This window comes from Haliotis rufescens, unplaced genomic scaffold, assembly GCF_023055435.1.
Source record: "Haliotis rufescens isolate VD_foot unplaced genomic scaffold, xgHalRufe1.0.p SCAF_4, whole genome shotgun sequence".
Lineage (NCBI taxonomy): Eukaryota > Metazoa > Mollusca > Gastropoda > Lepetellida > Haliotidae > Haliotis > Haliotis rufescens.
Genome location: NW_025964112.1, coordinates 1,542,582 through 1,566,993, shown reverse-complemented (window position 1 = coordinate 1,566,993; position 24,412 = coordinate 1,542,582). Strand labels below are relative to the sequence as shown.

Genomic DNA, 24,412 nt, shown 5'->3' with positions numbered 1-24,412 from the left:
TGTGTTGCGATAATGTCAGGTGAGCTTCAGTACCCGTGACCTCCCCACGTGGTGGTGTGTATGTCATCTCTAACACTGTGTGCTCAACAGGGCACCCTCATCCATCTGCTGAAAGTGGCAAGACTGTTGCGGTTGGCGAGGTTGTTGCAGAAGCTGGACCGGTACTCCCAGTACAGCGTCCTCGTCCTCACTCTGCTCATGTCCATGTTTGCGCTGGCTGCTCATTGGATGGCCTGCATCTGGTTCGCCATCGGCAAGAATGAAATTGAAGATAATCCAATGAACAGGACAGTTGGTAAGACGGACTTCTTTCAGCAGTACATGCGTGAGAGGGATCATGATTTGGATTTACACAAAAAGATAAATGTTTTTTCTGGTTATCGAGGACTTCCATTTCTTGGAGTGATGAAAGTATTCTCTGTCACATTGACAGAGTGTCTCATTTTGTAAGTGCAGTATTTCGGCTGGTTTTTTAAATTTCATTGTTGAGCCAGACCAGTTTTTGGCAATTTTTGTGGAGGTAAAATATAACTATGGAAAGTTTTAGGCTCTAGATTAATTGCATTGAAAGTCCTTGTGAAATAAGAACAGAAACTAACTTCCTCATCCAAACCAATCATGAATGCTGTTTCATTGTCCCATCTTGTTTCTCTTCCCCGAGACAATGAGACAGGCCATGTCATCATAAGACTCTATCAAACTCTCCGCACCATCGACCCATGAAGATCAGGGGTAGAATAGAACCCATGCTTGCCGTAAAAGACGACTAACGGGATCAGGTGGTCAGGCTCGCTGACTTGGTTGATGCATGACATCATATCCCAATTACGTGGATCGATGCTCATGATGTCAATCACTGCATTGTCTGGTCCAGACTTGATTATTTATAAACTGCTGTCATATAGTTTGAATATTGCTGAGTGCAGCGTTAAACAACAAACAAACAGACAAATCTCTGCATCATCGGAATGACATGCAAATATGAGTGAGGGAGTGAGTTGGGTTTATTGCCGCTATGAACAGTATTCAGGTATATTAAGGTGAGTGAGCTTGATGTGGGAGGAAAGCTTGTTTGTTTCTTGTTTAAATCTTCACTCCTCAATATTCCAGCTATAAGATGTCAGTTTGTAAATAATCAAGCCAGGACCAGACAATCCAGTGATTGACATCATAAGCATTGATCTATGCTATTAAGTGAAGCAGTTTCTTTAATGAAACCCACAAGCATGGGTTTGGTGCTGACAATGCTGACAAACCCATGAATGATAATGATAGGATTCTGGCACACCTAAGGGATGCAACTCTGTATCTGCTTGATAGGTTGGCTGTACGAGCTTGGAAACCGAATTGAGAACCCGATTGTGAATCACACCATTGAGGAGGTTGATACCATGACGTCATACGTGACGGCACTCTACTTCACCTGCAGCAGCCTGACGAGCGTAGGTTTCGGCAATGTCTCCGCCAACACCAACATCGAGAAAATATTCTCAGTGTGTGCTATGCTTGCTGGAGGTAAGAGTCCTTTTTGTATCTTAGTAGAGGATTGATGAGATTTCAGAAATAGTGTACTTTTATTTTATCAAGGTGAGCTTTAGTGCTCATTGCTTTTTGAGAAAAATCTCATCTTCCCAAGACAAGGGTGTTAACCAACTGCAAAAGTCCAGTTTCCACCCTTGCCCGACTAGGCTGGAATTTCATGGCTCAACTGTAGCACCGCCAGTGGCTATTAGGAGTTATGTCCCTGCTATGTCCCTGCTATTGACCAATCAGATTCCACCAATTGCATCACTTGCATTTGCTTCAAATAAAATGGCAGCTCTTAGTCAAGACAATGTGATCGATAATCAAGATCTATATCGTCATAAAAAGGGTCTTACCTTGCAAAGTGCTTCACATCACTTGAGCATGAAAGGATTTGGAAAATATCTGTCAACGCCCAGTTGACGGTACACATGCTCGGCTCATCCTGCCATCGACGCAATGTTGTTTATGAAGTTGATGTCGATTTTGTTACGCGATTATGATTGAACTATGCATTAGTCCAGCAAAAATACGACTCCATAATTCAGGCCTAGTTCGGCAAGGGTGGAAACTGGACTTGTATCGTCTTGCCTTGGGAAGATAGGCCTAGTTCGGCAAGGGTGGAAACTGGACTTTTATCGTCTTGCCTTGGGAAGATAGGCCTAGTTCGGCAAGGGTGGAAACTGGACTTTTATCGTCTTGCCTTGGGAAGATAGGCCTAGTTCGGCAAGGGTGGAAACTGGACTTTTATCGTCTTGCCTTGGGAAGATAGGCCTAGTTCGGCAAGGGTGGAAACTGGACTTTTATCGTCTTGCCTTGGGAAGATAGGCCTAGTTCGGCAAGGGTGGAAACTGGACTTTTATCGTCCTGCCTTGGGAAGATAGGCCTAGTTCGGCAAGGGTGGAAACTGGACTTTTATACTCTTGCCATGGGAAGATGAACAAACCTATAATGAGTATAAAGGTTTAAATACTTTAGCAAAATGTGTAAGTCTGTGACTGTGATGATAATGCTGTAAAAGTCATTGAAATAACTATATGTGACTGTCATACCCAGTTATTAAGAGAATATCACACTTGTTATGGCGCAGCCTTATTTGTGTTAGTATGGAATGGCCAGTTCCAAGAGTGCGAAATGTCTTAAAAACTTCTTATTTAAATCATGCAATGATATAAATTGTGAAGAAAGAAAAGATGGATTGACATAGTGAGATCGTCTGAGAAGCAGCTCAGAAATATAACTGTAATGTGATTGAAATATCCATACTGTATTTTGTATCAAGTAATGAAATGCAATATTTGTCTGAAAGTATGAAATTGATGTGGACTTTTCTTGTTACTTGATGTTATTTCACAAAGTAAATTGACATCATGTTGGAACTTCTTTGTGTCTGCAACAATGACACCGTGGTATTTTGATGACTGGCGTATATATATATATATATACACCAACTCCGACAAAAGAAACGTGAATACCATAAATTTTGGTTAATATATGAAGACTTACTCATATTCAAGAGCTGTTAGATTGGTTTGATGCACAAATGAACAAACTGGTATGTTGTGTGAACCAACATTCATGAACGCATCACATGTGATGTCAAAGATCATGACTCAAGATGCACCATTTGTCTCGTGCAGGATTAGTGTGTAAAGTTTGGAAATCACGTGCAGCATATCGTGATAAGAATAAAGACACTGTGGTAACACTTGACTGATTGATAGTTTTGTCATGAAGTGGTACACATTGGAAACATCTCTACTTAACATAGATACTTCTCTGTGGTTCTATGGTTCATGTTTCTTTTAGCGGTGAGTATACATACATTCAATAAGAGGCTCCTCCCTGTTGCAGCCATGATGCATGCTGTCATCTTCGGTAACGTCACTGCAATAATCCAGAGAATGTATGCCCGGCGCCAAAACTTTCACTCCAGAACAAAGGACCTTAAAGACTTTTTCCGTACCCACCACATCCCCAAAACTCTGAAACAGCGAATGCAGGAATACTTCCAAACCATGTGGTCCATGAACAATGGCATTGACCTTCATGAGGTAGGTTGTGTGGTCAAGGTCGCTGTAGAGGTTACCTCTCTCTCTCTCTCTTTCTCTCTCTCTCTCTCTCTTTCTCTCTCTCTCTCTTTCTCTCTCTCTTTCTCTCTCTGTGTATGTGTGTGTGTGTCCATGTGTGGGTGTGGGTGTGTTTACCTGTTTGCATGCGTGGTCAACATAACGTTAAGGCCTCATTCCACAAGTCAGTGTTACTGCTAGTCATAGCTTCAATGTTTGAACATACACTTTCAATAGTCATGGATGTAAGAGTTGAACAAGAGTTTAATGGATGGAAATTTATATTGTATTTGCCAGATTTTGAAAGACTTCCCCGAGGAAATGCGTGGTGAGATCGGACTTCACCTGAACCGTGAGATTCTGTCCCTCCCAATCTTTGAAAGTGCTACCCAGGGCTGTCTGAAGTCGATCACCCTGCAGACCCGCCGCATCTTCTGTGCCCCTGGGGAGTTTCTTCTCCACAAGGGCGACGCTGTCAACTACATCTACTACCTCTGCAGCGGATCCATGGAAGTGCTCAAGGAGGAGATGGTCGTGGCTATCCTTGGTGGGTCTTCTCAGCTCACCCCAATCACTTCTCGCCTGAATCACTTCTCACCTGAATCACTTCTCACCTCACCTGAATCACTTCTCACCTCACCTGAATCACTGTTCACCTGCATCGATTCTCACCTCACCTGAATCACTTCTCGCCTGAATCACTTCTTGCCTGAATCCCTTCTTACCTCACCTGAATCACTTCTCACCTCACCTGAATCATTTCTCACCTGAATCACTTCTCACCAGAATCACTGCTCATCTGAATCACTTCTTGCCTGAATCCCTTCTTACCTCACCTGAATCACTTCTCACCTCACCTGAATCACTTCTCACTTCACCTGAATCACTTCTCACCTCACCTGAATCACTTCTTACTTCACCTGAATCACTTCTCACCTGAATCACTTCTCACCTCACCTGAATCATTTCTCACCTGAATCACTTCTCACCTCACCTGAATCACTTCTCACCTCACCTGAATCACTTCTCACCTCACCTGAATCACTTCTCATCAGAATCACTGCTCACCTGAATCACTTCTCACCTCACCTGAATGACTTCTTACCTCACCTGAATCACTTCTCATCTCACATGAATCACTTCTCACCTCACCTGAATCACTTCTTACTTCATCTGAATCACTTCTCACCTGAATCACTTCTCACCTGAATCACTTCTCGCCTGAATCACTTCTTGTCTGAATCACTTCTCACCTCACCTGAATCACTTCTCACCTGAATCACTTCTCGCCTGAATCACTTCTCACCTCACCTGAATCACTTCTCGCCTGAATCACTTCTTACCTGAATCCCTTCTCACCTCACCTTAATCACTTCTCACCAGAATCACTGCTCACCTCAATAATTTCTCACCTCACCTGAATCACTTCTTACCTCACCTGAATCACTTCTCACCTCACCTGAATCACTTCTCACCTCATCTGAATCACTTCTTACCTCACCTGAATCACTCCTTACCTCACCAGAATAACTTCTCACCTCACCAGAATCATTTCTTACCTGAATCACTTCTCACCTCACCTGAATCATTTCTCACCTCAACTGTATCATTTGTCACCTGAATCACTTCTCACCTCACCTGAATCACTTCTCACCTCAGCTGAATCATTTCTCACCTCACTTGGATCATTTCTCACCTCACCTGAATCATTTCTCACCTGAATCACTTCTCACCTTACCTGAATCACTTCTCACCTCACCTGAATCACTTCTCACCTCACCTGAATCACTTCTCACCTCACCTGAATCACTTCTCGCCTGAATCACTTCTTGCCTGAATCCCTTCTCACTTCTCACCAGAATCACTGCTCACCTCAATAATTTCTCACCTCACCTGAATCACTTCTTACCTCACCTGAATCACTTCTCACCTCACCTGAATCACTTCTCACCTCACCTGAATCACTTCTCACTTCATCTGAATCACTTCTTACCTCACCTGAATCATTTCTCGACTCACTTGGATCATTTCTCCCCTCACCTGAATCATTTCTCACCTGAATCACTTCTCACCTCACCTGAATCACTTCTCACCTCACCTGAATCACTTCTCATCTCACCTGAATCATTTCTCACCTCACCTGAATCATTTCTCACCTCACCTGAATCATTTCTCACCTCACCTGAATCACTTCTCACCTGAATCATTTCTCACCTCACCTGAATCATTTCTCACCTGAATCACTTCTCACCTGAATCACTTCTCACCTCACCTGAATCACTTCTCACCTCACCTAAATCACTTCTCACCTCACCTGAATCCAAGTATCTCTTTCATAAATTTTAACATCTTTTCTGAAATCACAAGGCCCATAAAATTGAAATTTTGCATGGATATTTCTGAAGTGTGAATTAATGGTGACACTCTAGTGGTGTACCACTTTTACTACAGAAAGAATATATTCATTAATCTTGCCGTTCTTGGTATGCTTATGTTTCTGTTTTTCTTCCCAAATTTGTGAAAATAGCAACTTTTTAGGAAGCTCTGAAAATTTGGTTTCATAATTCAAACATCTTGTTTCAGGAAAAGGCGACCTGTTCGGCACTGACATTGCATTTGAGGAACCAATCAGCATCTCGGCCTGTGACGTGCGGTCATTAGCGTACTGTGAACTTCTATGCATCAACCTGAAGGGTCTGCTAGATGCACTTGCCCTATATCCAGAATTCTCTGAAAAATTTGCTCAAGAAATTCAACATGACCTCACATACAACTTAAGAGAAGGTCATGACGACTCGTCCTCTATAGTCACAACGGTAGTTGTCTCCCCTTTTTTTACCTCTATTTAAACAATGTATTGCTTGAATGTGAATTGCATAATCCCACATTTGGGGACACTAGACATGAATATGTTACCGCCCTATTTGTTGAATAGGTCGTTGACCTATCATGATTGATGGTGCTTTTCATCTGTCTGTTCTTTAATTGAAAATGTCATCTACAGTATTTTTGGCCATTCATGCAAACATCCATGTCTAATTAGTATGTAGTAAGTTTTTCCTTATTTTGAGTTTTGACCCAGTATTGTCATGCTAAGATTTGCACCCTAGCTTTGTAATGTTGATCAGATTTGTTTCATTTTGTGTGAGGATCCTTGTGAAATTGTGATTTCCAGAAGTATGGCATTGTGGAACCAAGAAAATAAAACAAGGCGGCAGACTTCCTCCAGGTGTTTAATTAATAGCATATGTGCTCACACTATCAACCCCTGGTTTGGCTACCCGAGACATAATGACTCTGCAGGCCACTGATTGAAAATAAAATGACCATCCCCATGCCATCATGCGAATGTGTCATCCTTTCAAGGAATAGCAACAATGTTTGGCCCTTGACTGTGATCCACCATTGTTGGTTGTCTGTAGGAGGATGAAGAAGAGGAGGAGAGCCCCATCGCCCCCGTCATCACGCTGCCCTCCATCTCCGAGGATGAGGAGGAAAACACAGACGACGATGATGATGACAGAAAGGCTGGGGGGTTCATCAGCAAGCTCCAGTTTGCTGATGAAGACACCGACCAATCAGACACAAGAGATCATTCATCGTCGTCGCCGCTGCTGAACCAGTCTGACAGTAGTTTACATACGATCGTCCCCAACGGAGATCTGCAGGGATTATCAAGGTTTGTCTGTCGGATGTCTTCTTTTGTGATTCACCTGTTTTTGCAATAGGCAGAACTCGCTGTCGGTTAATTTAATGTTGTCCAATTGTATAGCAATCCTATAACCTCTTCATGTCAATTCAATCATTTACTCCAACAGTATATTGTGTCCAGTAACAATTCCCTCACAGTATTAATGTGTCCAGTAGCAATTCCCTCACAGTATTAATGTGTCCAGTAGCAATTCCCTCACAGTATTAATGTGTCCAGTAGCAATTCCCTCACAGTATTAATGTGTCCAGTAGCAATTCCCTCACAGTATTAATGTGTCCAGTAGCAATTCCCTCACAGTATTAATTTGTCCAGTAGCAATTCCCTCACAGTATTAATGTGTCCAGTAGCAATTCCCTCACAGTATTAATGTGTCCAGTAGCAATTCCCTCACAGTATTAATGTGTTCAGTAGCAATTCCCTCACAGTATTAATGTGTCCAGCAGCAATTCCCTCACAGTATTAATGTGTCCAGTAGCAATTCCCTCACAGTATTAATGTGTCCAGTAGCAATTCCCTCACAGTATTAATGTGTCCAGTAGCAATTCCCTCACAGTATTAATGTGTCCAGTAGCCATTCCCTACCAGTATTAATGTGTCCAGTAGCAATTCCCTCACAGTATTAATGTGTCCAGTAGCCATTCCCTCACAGTATTAATGTGTCCAGTAGCAATTCCCTCACAGTATTAATGTGTCCAGTAGCAATTCCCTCACAGTATTAATGTGTCCAGTAGCAATTCCCTCACAGTAATAATGTGTCCAGTAGCCATTCCCTACCAGTATTAATGTGTCCAGTAGCAATTCCCTCACAGTATTAATGTGTCCAGTAGCAATTCCCTCACAATATTAATGTGTCCAGTAGCAATTCCCTCACAGTATTAATGTGTCCAGTAGCAATTCCCTCACAGTATTAATGTGTCCAGTAGCCATTCCCTACCAGTATTAATGTGTCCAGTAGCCATTCCCTCACAGTATTAATGTGTCCAGTAGCAATTCCCTCACAGTTTTAATGTGTCCAGTAGCAATTCCCTCACAGTATTAATTTGTCCAGTAGCAATTCCCTCACAGTATTAATGTGTCCAGTAGCAATTCCCTCACAGTATTAATGTGTCCAGTAGCAATTCCCTCACAGTATTAATGTGTCCAGTAGCCATTCCCTACCAGTATTAATGTGTCCAGTAGCAATTCCCTCACAGTATTAATGTGTCCAGTAGCAATTCCCTCACAATATTAATGTGTCCAGTAGCAATTCCCTCACAGTATTAATGTGTCCAGTAGCCATTCCCTCACAGTATTAATGTGTCCAGTAGCCATTCCCTACCAGTATTAATGTGTCCAGTAGCAATTCCCTCACAGTATTAATGTGTCCAGTAGCCATTCCCTACCAGTATTAATGTGTCCAGTAGCAATTCCCTCACAGTATTAATGTGTCCAGTAGCAATTCCCTCACAATATTAATGTGTCCAGTAGCAATTCCCTCACAGTATTAATGTGTCCAGTAGCAATTCCCTCACAGTATTAATGTGTCCAGTAGCAATTCCCTCACAGTATTAATGTGTCCAGTAGCAATTCCCTCACAGTATTAATGTGTCCAGTAGCAATTCCCTCACAGTTTTAATGTGTCCAGTAGCAATTCCCTCACAGTATTAATTTGTCCAGTAGCAATTCCCTCACAGTATTAATGTGTCCAGTAGCAATTCCCTCACAGTATTAATGTGTCCAGTAGCAATTCCCTCACAGTATTAATGTGTCCAGTAGCCATTCCCTACCAGTATTAATGTGTCCAGTAGCAATTCCCTCACAGTATTAATGTGTCCAGTAGCAATTCCCTCACAATATTAATGTGTCCAGTAGCAATTCCCTCACAGTATTAATGTGTCCAGTAGCAATTCCCTCACAGTATTAATGTGTCCAGTAGCAATTCCCTCACAGTATTAATGTGTCCAGTAGCCATTCCCTACCAGTATTAATGTGTCCAGTAGCAATTCCCTCACAGTATTAATGTGTCCAGTAGCAATTCCCTCACAATATTAATGTGTCCAGTAGCAATTCCCTCACAGTATTAATGTGTCCAGTAGCAATTCCCTCACAGTATTAATGTGTCCAGTAGCAATTCCCTCACAGTATTAATGTGTCCAGTAGCCATTCCCTCACAGTATTAATGTGTCCAGTAGCAATTCCCTCACAGTATTAATGTGTCCAGTAGCAATCCCCTCACAATATTAATGTGTCCAGTAGCAATTCCCTCACAGTATTAATGTGTCCAGTAGCAATTCCCTCACAGTATTAATGTGTCCAGTAGCAATTCCCTCACAGTATTAATGTGTCCAGTAGCAATTCCCTCACAGTATTAATGTGTCCAGTAGCAATTCCCTCACAGTATTAATGTGTCCAGTAGCCATTCCCTACCAGTATTAATGTGTCCAGTAGCAATTCCCTCACAGTTTTAATGTGTCCAGTAGCAATTCCCTCACAGTATTAATTTGTCCAGTAGCAATTCCCTCACAGTATTAATGTGTCCAGTAGCAATTCCCTCACAGTATTAATGTGTCCAGTAGCAATTCCCTCACAGTATTAATGTGTCCAGTAGCAATTCCCTCACAGTATTAATGTGTCCAGTAGCAATTCCCTCACAGTATTAATGTGTCCAGTAGCAATTCCCTAACCCTGTGTTGTCTCCCCTTGTGGCAGCTCTCATCCCGCCGGACATGGTAGACTCCCACGGTGGTTTACCACCCCGGCCCGCCCACATCAAAGGTACGCTCATGCCAAGTGTTGAATTGTTTAACATACTGTTTAAATATATATTCTGTTTTTTTAATACCCTGGGCTGGCAGGTTGGATTTCATATTTGTTTATATTTCTGAATAGGTTACAAATGTCTATTATATAAAAACTTGTTTCTAATAATTTATATGACCATGAGATCATGGTAACCATGCTTCTTGTGGCTTGAGTTGGATTTGTTTGTTTGTTGTTTGTTGTTTGTTGTTTAATGCTGCACTCAGCAATATTCCAGCCATATGACGGCGGTCTGTAAATAATTGAGTCTGAACCAGACAATCCAGTGACTGACATCATGAGCATCGATCCACACAACTGGGATACGATGACATGCATCAACCAAGTCAGCGAGCCTGACCACCCGATCGCCTTTAATGGCAAGCATGGGTTGCTCATAGTAACCATACTTCTTGTGGCTCAGAGTAGGAGGAGACTGGAGACCAAGCTGGGGGCACAGGTGGCCCAGTCGTCTAAGGCGCCGCAATTCGCTGTACAGAGTTGCGTCCCTTGGGCAATTCTGGTTCGCCCTGATTATGTTTCTAGGTTTGTCAGCACCATACCCGTGCACGTGGGTTTCACGGAAGTGGTAAATGTCTAAGACCTGCATCACTTCGGGCTCTCCTCCCACATAAGCTGACACGCCGTGATATGACATGAGTACTGATAAAAGCGGTGTTAAACACAACTCACGCACTCTGTCCAGCCTACATGCAAAGTACAACTTATTGTTTAAGGTTAAGGTAACCTTTTCAACTTGTTTTTGTTTTTTTATAAAAAGTTCAAAAGAATAATAAATTAACAAATAATTTTGATTTTGATAAAGGCAATGACAATGTTAGTAGCCGTGTGTTTGTGCATCCCCCCTGCAGGGTGCCGGGGCCCAGGGGCCCAGGGGCCCAGTCGGCTATGCCTAAGGTTTATTAGAACTATTAGAATTTTAACCTGAAAAGTGAGGAGGTTGCATTTTGTTTTGTATTTCTTTCAACATGTTCAAAAAGAAATACACAATAACCCGATTTGTCGGTTGGCTCACATGTACTCAAAACTGAATCTGAGACAACCCATTTACAAATATGATGAGGCAATACGATGAGGCAATACAACGAGGCAATACAACGAGGCAATACGATGAGGTTGGTGTCTATGAAGACAGGTTTGATTCAGCTCCCAGTGCCAGACAAAGACTGCGGAGTTTGGTGTTTCTTACACGGTTTACAACGTCAAAGAAATGGAAACTGGCTTGATGCCAACATTTTAGTATGTTTTTGTTGCAATGCCATAAACACAATGTGTCTTCTCACTTGTGTGTTGTCATGCTGGGATACAAGCCTTGATAGTGTAACATGCAGTCTTCTAAATAAACTACGGGGATATTCTTGTGGTGTTTGGTTGTGTCATTCCACAACAGGGAGATTGTAACTGAATTATCTTGGTTGGTTGTTCCCCAGCATTGTAAATGCACTTGTTACCCTAAAAACTAATGTTAGTTGTTCCCCAGTGCTGTAAATGCACTGTTACCCTAACAACTAATGTTGGTTGTTTCCCTAGTGCTGTAAATGCACTGTTACCCTAACAACTAATGTTGGTTGTTTCCCTAGTGCTGTAAATGCACTGTTACATTAACAACTACTGTTGGTTGTTCCCCTAGTGCTGTAAATGCACTGTTACCCTAACAACTACTGTTGGTTGTTCCCCTAGTGCTGTAAATGCACTTGTTACCCTAACAACTAATGTTGGTTGTTCCCCAGTGCTGTAAATGCACTGTTACCCTAACAACTAATGTTGGTTGTTCCCCTAGTGCTGTAAATGCACTGTTACCCTAACAACTAATGTTGGTTGTTCCCCAGTGCTGTAAATGCACTGTTACCCTAACAACTAATGTTGGTTGTTTCCCTAGTGCTGTAAATGCACTGTTACCCTAACAACTAATGTTGGTTGTTTCCCTAGTGCTGTAAATGCACTGTTACATTAACAACTACTGTTGGTTGTTCCCCTAGTGCTGTAAATGCACTTGTTACCCTAACAACTAATGTTGGTTGTTCCCCAGTGCTGTAAATGCACTGTTACCCTAACAACTAATGTTGGTTGTTTCCCTAGTGCTGTAAATGCACTGTTACCCTAACAACTAATGTTGGTTGTTTCCCTAGTGCTGTAAATGCACTGTTACATTAACAACTACTGTTGGTTGTTCCCCTAGTGCTGTAAATGCACTTGTTACCCTAACAACTAATGTTGGTTGTTCCCCAGTGCTGTAAATGCACTGTTACCCTAACAACTAATGTTGGTTGTTCCCCTAGTGCTGTAAATGCACTGTTACCCTAACAACTAATGTTGGTTGTTTCCCTAGTGCTGTAAATGCACTGTTACATTAACAACTACTGTTGGTTGTTCCCCTAGTGCTGTAAATGCACTGTTACCCTAACAACTAATGTTGGTTGTTCCCCTAGTGCTGTAAATGCACTGTTACCCTAACAACTAATGTTGGTTGTTCCCCTAGTGCTGTAAATGCACTGTTACCCTAACAACTAATGTTGGTTGTTCCTAGGGCTTCCACGAGTCCAATTTTTTGGACTGGAGGACCCGAGGGGTGAAACTCGACTTGTACTCGAGTACCCGAAAATAGGACGTCCTTTAAGAATATTGGTTCATTTGATCAAAATTGCCATCTTAAAGTATTAAAACATGTTATAAGTATAATTGAACTGCACTGAAATGTAAATAGAGAGCGTCCACGGAACTTGTTTATCTGTCAAAGTGTATAGAAGTGTTCAGTGTTAATGTTTGCTTGTAACTGCACTAATCTTAATCACGACCTTCAAAAACATTACGCCACGTCTACAAATACTACAATACATACTGAACACAAACCAAGTTTGTTTTTTTCTGACAATCAGCATTTCATTCGACACCTGCCAACAAGCACGAACAATAATTAGCAGGAAGAAAATCGATAATGTGTATCACGTAACATACACGTATACACAGCTGCTGGGCTGCAAGACTAAGGCCGCTAAATATGGAAATGTAGTACTATAAGTTCATTCATTCATGAGTTGGTCACGTTTTCAAACTGTACCAAACTGTCGACCTGTCGCTTGATTTGTAAGCACTGAAGTAACACATATATATCAGCTAATCAGTTGTTAATCTGTGTAAGGGAATACACTTGGCATTTGAGTCGGAGCAAAGAAGCAATAATTGCCTTGATACATTCAATTTCTTAAAGTCGGGAAGGAAAAACAATAATTACGTCTATTTTATGTGACATTCTAAAGTGACATCTACTTTCTACAAAGAATACATTATTCAAACAATATTTTTTAAGCTTTAATCAATATATTGATGAACAATTGAACATTGAAACAGAGTGATCTCCCCTTATCGAGTACTCGAGTCCTTGATAACGGACTCGAGTCCCAGTAAAAACCGACCCGGCCCCGAGTACTTCGGTACTCGATGAAGCCCTAGTTGTTCCCCAGTGCATTTACAGCACTGGGGAACAACTAATGTTGGTTGTTCTCCAGTCTTGTAAATGCACTGTTACCCTAGCAACTAATGTTGGCTGTTCCCAAGGGGTTTCAAAATGCACTGTTACCGTAACAACTAATGTTGGTTGTTCTCCAGTGTTGTAAATGCACTGTTACCCTAGCAACTAATGTTGGCTGTTCCCAAGGGGTTGCAAAATGCACTGTTACCCTAACAACTAATGTTGGTTGTTCTCCAGTGTTGTAAATGCACTGTTACCCTAACAACTAATGTTGGTTATTCCCTAGGGTTGTAAATGCACTGTTACCCTAACAACTACTGTTGGTTGTTCCCCAGTGTTGTAAATGCATTGTTACCCTAAAAACTAATGTTGGTTGTTCCACAGGGTTGTAAATGCACTGTTTCCCTAACAACTAAAGTTGGTTGTTCCACAGGGTTGAAAATGCACTGTTTCCCTAACAACTAATGTTGGTTGTTCTCCAGTGTTGTAAATGCACTGTTACCCTAGCAACTAATGCTGGCTGTTCCCAAGGGGTTGCAAAATGCACTGTTACCCTAACAACTAATGTTGGTTGTTCTCCAGTGTTGTAAATGCACAGTTACCCTAACAGCTAAGTTTTTGTTATTCCCTAGGGTTGTAAATGCACTGTTACCCTAACAAATAATGTTGGTTGTTCTCCAGTGTTGTAAATGCACTGTTACCCTAACAACTAATGTTGGTTGTTCTCCAGTGCTGTAAATGCACTGTTACCCAAACAACTACTGTTGGTTGTTCCCCAGGGTTGTAAATGCATTGTTACCCTAAAAACTAATGTTGGTTGTTCCACAGGGTTGTAAATGCACTGTTTCCCTAACAACTAATGTTGGTTGTTCCACAGGGTTGTAAATGCACTGTTTCCCTAACAACTAATGTTGGTTGTTCCACAGGGTTATAAATGCACTGTTACCCTAACAACTAATGTTGGTTGTTCCACAGGGTTGTAAATGCACTGTTTCCCTAACAACTAATGTTGGTTGTTCCACAGGGTTATAAATGCACTGTTACCCTAACAACTAATGTTGGTTGTTCCCCAATGCTGTAAATGTACTGTTACCCTAGAACTTGTGTTGTAAATGCACTGTTACCCAAACAACTAATGTTGGTTGTTCCCCAGTGTCATGAATGCACTGACCACAAATAGCATATTGTCACATGACCCCTCCTTTAATTGAATGTGTTCAAAACCAATAACTTTTTATGGTTAATGTACTGTCAAATGTGTTTTGGATATTTTTGTTTTTTAAAACATCTTCAGAATTGTCTTCGCAATTTTATATTCGGAAAATCAAATCCCCAATTGTATTGTTTTTGACTGGTGAATACTGACATTTCTGAAGGACATATGTGTTTATTCACAGGACTGACATGGAGAAAGAAGATGTTCTTCCAAACAGAAAACCAAGTCTTGCCACAGCGGAGATGCGCTTCCCAACAGGCGGAGTCAAGCGTTACCGGCAGAATCGTGGTGGTGGTGGTGCTGCAGCTAAAATGCGAGGAGGTCGACCTATGCCTGTACTAAGTCAAGGTAGCAGGAATCTATCGGAGCGACCGTTTCTATTCTGCATCATGGCCTTGTACCATGTAGAGATCTTAGCACTACGACTGTCGTCACTCTCGTACTTGAACATAAACGTAGGCCTGTCTTAGCATTACTAGTCTCGTCACTCTCGTACTTGGACATTGACATAGGCCTGTCTTAGCACTACTACTCTCATACTTGAACATAAACGTAGGCCTGTCTTAGCACTACGACAGTCATCACTCTCATACTTAAAAATAAACGTAGTCCTGTCTTAGCACTACTACTCTCATCACTCTCATACTTAAAAATAAACGTAGGCCAGTCTTAGCACTACTACTCTCATACTTGAACATAAACGTAGGCCTGTCTTAGAACTACTACTCTGTCACTCTCATACTTAAAAATAAACGTAGGCCTGTCTAAGCTCTACTACTCTCGTCACTCTCGTACTTAAACATAAACGTAGGCCAGTCTTAGCACTACAACTGTTGTCACTCTCATACTTGAACATTAACGTAGGCCAGTCTTAGCACAACTGTTGTCACTCTCGTACTTAAACATAAACGTAGGCCAGTCTTAGCACTACAACTGTTGTCACTCTCGTACTTGAACATAAACGTAGGCCTGTCTTAGAACTACGACTGTCGTCACTCTCGTACTTGAACATAAACGTAGGCCTGTCTTAGCACTACTAGTCTCCTCACTCTCGTACTTGAACATTGACATAGGCCTGTCTTAGCACTACGACTGTCGTCACTCTCATACTTGAACATAAATGTAGGCCTGTCTTAGCACAACGACTGTGGTCACTCTCGTACTTGAACATAAACGTAGGCCTGTCTTAGCACTACGACTGTCGTCACTCTCATACTTGAACATAAATGTAGGCCTGTCTTAGCACAACGACTGTGGTCACTCTCATACTTGAACATAAATGTAGGCCTGTCTTAGCACAACGACTGTGGTCACTCTCATACTTGAACATAAACGTAGGCCTGTCTTAGAACAACGACTGTGGTCACTCTCGTACTTGAACATAAACATAGGCCTGTCTTAGCACAACGACTGTGGTCACTCTCAGTGGCGGGGTAAGAATCTACATCGAACGTCATTCATGCATTAAACCAGAAGTTATCATCAATATTGGTGTAAATAAAAATGATTAGGTATATACTGTGACATATATATGCATGCATGCACGCACGCACACACATGCCGCTTCACTCATTACCCACAGTATCTCAAGGAAAATTAAAAAATGGAGATAAATGTTTTCCATGTAGAGCTGTGTTCGCCATTCCAATAACGATGTCACCTCTTGCTTTGCCAGTGTCGAGCCAGCGATCTCAGGAGGCAGTCCTTGTTCACAGTCTGCAGGTCGAGATGGAAGGAACAAGGAACGCCGTCGAGACACTAGAACACCGCATTGACACCATGTCTCGCGAGGTCAAAACTATCAGTCAAAATGTGGACTATATACTGAAAGCTATCAACTCACTGTCAATGCCCTCTGAGTCACCTTCACCTTTTGGAAGGCATCATTTTTCTTACGGCCATTCACCTGACACAGACGCTTCATCGTTAACAGCGCAGGTGGGGTCTCGCCATAATAGTTACAGTGACAGTATACCCCATTGCCACCCTGGGCGGTCCTCACTCTCCCCGGCCTCCAGTGTTCATGGGAACAGCCCAGGGGAGGTAACTCATGGTGGCAAAGGGGGAAATGTGGATGCATTATCAATCAGGTCATTGAGGCATAAGAGACCTGACGATGCTTTAAACATTGCAGCCAAACAAAAACTAGGGCTACCATTTTCAGATCCAAATTATCGAAAAAATGACACTTTACATGAACTTCGACCTTCAACTAGTGCTTCTAAAGACAGTTTTCAGTGTCCGTCGGAAACAGGGGGTTCAACACCGAGTCCTGGTTTGCAGGAGAGGAGAGACTTTGCTGAATTTGATGGCAAAAAGGGCGTGGCATCAGCAGCTCCTCCCAGCCAATCAGAGGCAGTGTTTAACTTTGTCAACGAACTCACGGAGCCTAAAACAAAAATATTTGTCAGTCCTGAAGATGATTCACTTGAGACAACTGAACTGTGATACCTTGTGAGATGAGGTTCTGTGTCTAGATCAGTCCTGTTTGCATTCACATTTCCAGCCTCATTGTTAGAATTTCATCTTTGATTCTGACTGTCACCGAAGAGAGAGACGTTCTACAAGACACAGTTACGATGTTGCATAATGCCGGGAGATTATGAAGATATTAAATATGAACGACACTGTTATTCCAATTGGCACTTCATTCTTATTGTTCATGTTCTAATGCTGAAAATCCTTCTCTCAAGATCAGGCTTCTAGATGATCCTAGATGTGTTGAGTTGCTGCAGTTTTATGAAGAAGTATGTAAAGGTGCACTGTCAGATTTCCCTGTCTTCGTATCATTTTACGTGATATGGAAAAATTCCAATAGACCATCTATTTCTTTATTGAGTGGTTAATTCTAAGCAGACCTTCAGCTGAGACTTTGTGTACAACAGCATATCATACAGGTGATACAACTTCAGAGCTTGTCTGCACAAGCAGGGACTACTTTATAAACCTTTCACCCAGAGCAGGAAACTGTATGATGGTAGTTTAATTTAGCACAAAACCAAACATAATTTAAGTTGTAAGGCCAGACTGTTTTTTAAACTTTGTTTAGGAATCCGTAAATAATAAATAATTGTAAACAAATAATATAAAAAGGAAAAGCAGATGGGTTTTTTATTCTGCCAACCAGAAATAAGTAAAACGGTAAGACAATTTCATTTACTACCGCTGTCAATATAAATAAATGAGTGAAAATAGTATAATTAAACCTGTTGAGATTGTATCTAGAAAAAACCCGGTCCTTCTAGTTTTCTTCGTTTTTTCCTACCTACTTAACTTTTTAGGAAATTACAAAAAATATCTGAAATTGGAAAATGTTTTTTATAATTTTTCAACCGACGGACCCAAACTTTTGTCCCCAATATCCATAACCAAAAGAGAGAAAAAAAATGTCTGGCCTAACAGAATCTAATGTCTACATAAGAAGATTGAAAAAAACATAAGGTAGGAAACTGTGTCAGCCTTGTTTGTATACAGGTGGGTCTGTCTATACAACACTGCCATCAGCATGAACAATATTGTTGGTTACACTGCTGGGCATATCATTAGTCAGGCCATGTTGCAGATGATTGTTTGCCATATTGAATTTGTTGTATACTTACTTGACTGTTCGTGTCCCAGATGAGGTTTTTGTGATGGATAGTGTTACTGTTAATCTTCAGCTTGACATTCATCACAGTTTGTTTGAACTTTGAATGTATTTAGCATGAGTATGCCAGTTTGCTTCATGAAATAGTCAACATAAGACCTCAAATCAGAGGTGTTCCACACTTCATTAAATACTCATCATAAGACCTCACATCAGAGGTGTTTCACACTTCATTAAATACTCGTCAGAAGACCTCATATTAGAGGTGTTCACACTTCATGAAATACTCATCAGAAGACCTCATTTAGGAGGTTTTACAATATCACTTCCATTACAGTTTTCATTATGATAATTCAGCACGTTTATGTGTATGGCAAATGGCAGATGAGTCGACAAGCAGCATTGTGTGCTGTTATTACTGTGATGTCACAGCTACAGGATTTCAAGTTTTCTCCATAATTCTTTAGAAAAATCAAGTCAAGTCATCAAGATGTGTCATATTTTTTGTGTGTTTATGAAAGTTAATCATGCTTGTTAAATCTGCAGTGACTGCATGTTCTGTCCTCTTCATGTGAAATATTACAATCCTAGACCCTAGACCATTCCACCGAAACATGGACCTACCTACATTAATACTTCTCATCTCCCCTGACAACTTGTGCTATCCCAGTGGCTCTTCCGACAGATGACTCAGGTTAGGCTCTGCACAGTATTAAAATACAACCGTCCTATTTGGGATCTTGCAAAATTCGTTTCAGATTATCTGTGACAAAATTATTAACCTTTAATTGTTCATTTTACCATTTTGAAAACCATGGAAACTTGTGATTTGTTTGACAGATATCATGGCATACAGACCCCCTTTAACCAGCATCGCTGAGAACACTAAACCAACTTTCAACACTATATTCCAGGAAACTAATTGACTAAACTGACCATTACCTGATCCTGTGCTGAATGTGCTCTGATTCCTGCTGTGATGGGTCTTGTCAGGGCATCGTTCATTCACCCTCTGACATAACACAAATATTGAGGGTGAGGGGACCTCGGGTGGTCCAGTCTCTAAGGCAACGCAATTCACTGTACAGAGTTGTGTCCCTTGGGCATGCAAAAAAGCTATGATTGTTGTTTTGAGATTATGTTTCTAGGTTTGTCAGCACCATACCCGTGCTCTTAGGATTCACCAATGTGGAAAACATCTGTGACCTGCATCACTTCGGGCTTTCCTCCAGCATTAAGCTGACACGCTGTGATATTGCTGGAATACTGTTAAAAGCGGCGTTTAACCCAACTCACTCACTCACTCACTTACTCACACAGGGTAGACTAAAGTAACCCAGTGTAAAACCTCCATCAAACATGTCCAATATGTTACAGTATTGAATTTCAAATTTCCAAGTTCTTTTTACAAGCTTAACAAAATAGTTGATTCATTAGCTCAATACTTCATTCATTCAATACTTACAACTTGCACTGTTTACTTGGTATGCTTAATGCTAAAGCATCCATAAGGTTGTGAATCAAACAATAACTTTACTGAACAACAAATTTCTATTTTAAAATATTTGGTCCAAAATAAAGGAACATGACAGTCTTTTTTTCTTTCTTTTTGTAAAGTACAAGTGTATATGTTAACACACAGTACAACTGTATACATTAACACAGTACAAGTGTATACGTCAACACACAGTACAAGTGTATACGTTAACACACAGTACAAGCTTATACATTAACACACAGTACAAGTGTATACATTAACACACAGTACAAGTGTATACATTAACACACAGTACAAGTGTATACGTCAACACAGTACAAGTGTATACGTTAACACAGTACAAGTGTATACGTCAACACAGTACAAGTGTATACGTCAACACAGTACAAGTGTATACGTCAACACACAGTACAAGTGTATACGTCAACACACAGTACAAGTGTATACATTAACACACAGTACAAGTGTATACATTAACACACAGTACAAGTGTGTACGTCAACACACAGTACAAGTGTATACGTTAACACAGTACAAGCTTATACATTAACACACAGTACAAGTGTATACATTAACACACAGTACAAGTGTATACATTAACACACAGTACAAGTGTATACGTTAACACAGTACAAGTGTATACGTCAACACAGTACAAGTGTATACGTCAACACAGTACAAGTGTATACGTCAACACACAGTACAAGTGTATACGTCAACACACAGTACAAGTGTATACATTAACACACAGTACAAGTGTATACGTCAACACACAGTACAAGTGTGTACGTCAACACACAGTACAAGTGTATACGTCAACACACAGTACAAGTGTATACGTTAACACACAGTACAAGTGTACATGTTAACACACAGTACAAGTGTATACATTAACACACAGTACAAGTGTATACATTAACACACAGTACAAGTGTATACATTAACACACAGTACAAGTGTATACGTCAACACAGTACAAGTGTAAGTTAACACACAGTACAAGTGTATACGTCAACACAGTACAAGTGTATACGTTAACAAACAGTACAAGTGTGTACGTCAACACAGTACAAGTGTGTACGTCAACACACAGTACAAGTGTATACGTCAACACACAGTAAAAGTGTATACGTTAACACACAGTAAAAGTGTATACGTTAACACACAGTACAAGTGTATACGTCAACACACAGTACACAGTACAAGTGTATACGTTAACACACAGTACAAGTGTATACATCAACACACAGTACAAGTGTATACGTTAACACACAGTACAAGTGTATATGTCAACACACAGTACAAGTGTATACGTCAACACACAGTACAAGTGTATACATTAACACAGTACAAGTGTATACATTAACACACAGTACAAGTGTGTACGTTAACACACAGTACAAGTGTATACGTCAACACAGTACAAGTGTATATCTTAACAAACAGTACAAGTGTATACGTCAACACACAGTACAAGCTTATACATTAACACACAGTACAAGTGTATACGTCAACACACAGTACAAGTGTATACGTCAACACAGTACAAGTGTATATCTTAACAAACAGTACAAGTGTATACGTCAACACACAGTACAAGCTTATACATTAACACACAGTACAAGTGTATACGTTAACACACAGTACAAGTGTATACGTCAACACAGTACAAGTGTATACGTCAACACACAGTACAAGTGTATACGTTAACACACAGTACAAGTGTATACGTTAACACACAGTACAAGTGTATACATTAACACACAGTACAAGTGTGTACGTCAACACAGTACAAGTGTATATCTTAACAAACAGTACAAGTGTATACGTCAACACAGTACAAGTGTATATCTTAACACACAGTACAAGTGTATACGTCAACACAGTACAAGTGTATATCTTAACAAACAGTACAAGTGTATACGTCAACACAGTACAAGTGTATATCTTAACACACAGTACAAGTGTATACGTCAACACAGTACAAGTGTATATCTTAACAAACAGTACAAGTGTATACGTTAACACACAGTACAAGTGTATACGTCAACACACAGTACAAGTGTATATCTTAACAAACAGTACAAGTGTATACGTTAACACACAGTACAAGTGTATACGTCAACACACAGTACAAGTGTATACCTTAACACACAGTACAAGTGTATACGTCAACACACAGTACAAGTGTATACGTTATCACACAGTACAAGAAATACTCACTTTAAAATACTCAACCCAGTAAACTTTCTACATATTTTGGAAAATAAGATATTTACAAAATTTGAAGATGTGTCATAAAGATGTTATAAATGTGTGTGGGAACATTTCACTTCATCTTATTCTTCTTTGATGTTAGATGTCAGGTCCATTTGGATTTATAAAATGTTGTCATGGTTACTGTAAGTCGTTAATGATGTCACAGTTTTGAAAGTAATATCTAAGTTGTCTTTCCCACTGGTTGATCATGTCAAACACGTTTGGGAGAGATAAAGTTTTTGGCTTGAAGTAATAATGAAAGAGTCAGTGGACTAAATTGTTAGCATATAAGATTTTATGTGTGCTTCCAGCTATGGCTGACTTGGCACATCATACATGAGTACTAAAGCATGAACATAAAAGATGAGTTATCACCCTGTCAGATATACGTGATTATTGTCAAAAGTACTTGTGTATGTGGTCCTAACATGGTATGCCCCAATATAAACTATCATTATACTCAACAATACAAGGGCAGTGAGGAAGTGGTTACCTCACTCACTCAACACTGAAAACCTATACGTAGCAGTTGCCTTTCTGGCTACATTACGGTATCAGAGATGCCACCATGTCCATGTCCATTTCGATTTATTATTCTTGTAGGTTTTTATTGTTTGTTACAACAGTTGTTCTATAGAGACATGTGACGGCCCTGAACATAGACTTCCTGTCCATGGGACCACCTGGTTAAATATAAACAAACATTTTGTGGTCAATAATAAAGGTAAAATGATACCAGTTGGTCATAAATATGTCTTTAGAAATCCATTTTCTGCACACTAAGTAGTCTCCAGTTTTTCCAGATAATAACAATGCCTGATACATCCTGTTACCATCCTTACTATCCTGTTATCATCGTTACTATCCTGTTACCATCGCTACTATCCTGTTACCATCCTCACTATCCTGTTACCATCCTATGTCCATGTACCTGTTACCATCCTATGTCCAGGTAAACAGGCTATTTTATCTCATGCATTACTATATGTCAACTATATCTACTTCGGTTCATCAGATTACGCTGAAGCAATTCACTGTGCAGAGTTGCTTAACATGATCCTATGATTGTGGTTTGGAGTTTTATTCTTGGTTTGTCAGCACCCTGCATTTGATTTCACCAAAGTTGTCAACTAAGACCCTTCACATGAAACTGATTCACAGGCATGTAAATGAAATAGTGTTAAGGGGATGTTAAATCAACCTCACTCATTCACTCATTAATAGCTGAAGTCACTCTCAAGAACCTGACCAAGTCTAAAGGGTTATGGGCCATAGGCAACACTATTACAACATCAACATGACAGCCTGTTGGGTGACATCCTGCCTGTTGCAGACAACCAGTGGTTGGTAGTACGAGCACCAACTGATGTCACTTTGTCTTCCAGCTACGACAAAGTCACAAGTAGACAGGTATACAAACCACTGCTTACTACATGAAAACAACTCTGTCTGGATAAATGAACAAACAGTCTGGAAAAGTGAGTTTCATCCCTTGTGCAGAGGTCACTTTCAAGCATGACACCTCTTCTGAATGGCATCTTCATTAACAGTCATTTTGAAACAGTATTTATTTAATTGTTTTGTTTTCTAGGAAATACTGTTTTAATTTAAAGTATTATGTATAGAAATATCTGTTTATGGTTATTAATGGCACTGTTTTCCAAGTTGTTCCTGAGTGTTGGCAACTATGTTGTGGTGACATTTGACCCCTGGGTAATGTTTGTCCCGTTTCTTGCATGGCGGGGCTGGCGGAGGGCAGGTGCTGCCCACGGAGAACACGCTCAACAGGGATCTACACTCTGCAGACACACTACAGACACTACAGACACAATACAGATGTTCTACAGACGCTCTACAGTGATCTACGAAATACTCTCTTCAGATGCTCTACACTCTACAGAAACACTACAGACGCTCTACAGTGATGTACACTCTACAGACACACTACAGACGTTCTACAGACGCTCTACAGTGATCTACGAAATACTCTCTACAGATGCTCTACACTCTACAGAAACACTACAGACGCTATACAGACACTCTACAGTGATCTACACTCTACAGAAACACTACAGACGCTCTACAGACGCTCTACAGACTCTCTACAGTGATCTACACTCTACAGAAACACTACAGATGCTCTACAGACTCTCTACAGTGATCTACACTCTACAGAAACACTACAGATGCTCTACAGACTCTCTACAGTGATCTACACTCTACAGAAACACTACAGACGCTATACAGACACTCTACAGTGATCTTCACACTACAGACACT

General features: G+C 40.6%; 1 protein-coding gene across 2 annotated transcripts in view; it reads left to right on the top strand.

The window, feature by feature from the left end:
• Positions 1–17,422, top strand: part of LOC125372325 (potassium voltage-gated channel subfamily H member 8-like) — a 351,499-nt gene extending 334,077 nt beyond the window's left edge. For both annotated transcript variants that reach the window (XM_048381871.1, XM_048381870.1), the window contains 9 exons: positions 91–295; positions 1,321–1,515; positions 3,379–3,578; positions 3,891–4,140; positions 6,177–6,409; positions 7,016–7,272; positions 9,994–10,059; positions 14,971–15,137; positions 16,465–17,422. In XM_048381871.1, coding sequence (XP_048237828.1) covers positions 91–295; positions 1,321–1,515; positions 3,379–3,578; positions 3,891–4,140; positions 6,177–6,409; positions 7,016–7,272; positions 9,994–10,059; positions 14,971–15,137; positions 16,465–17,237 — 2,346 coding nt within the window. In that variant the 3' untranslated portion in view covers positions 17,238–17,422. The remainder of the gene's footprint in view (positions 1–90; positions 296–1,320; positions 1,516–3,378; positions 3,579–3,890; positions 4,141–6,176; positions 6,410–7,015; positions 7,273–9,993; positions 10,060–14,970; positions 15,138–16,464) is intronic.
• Positions 17,423–24,412: the final 6,990 nt, after the last annotated feature.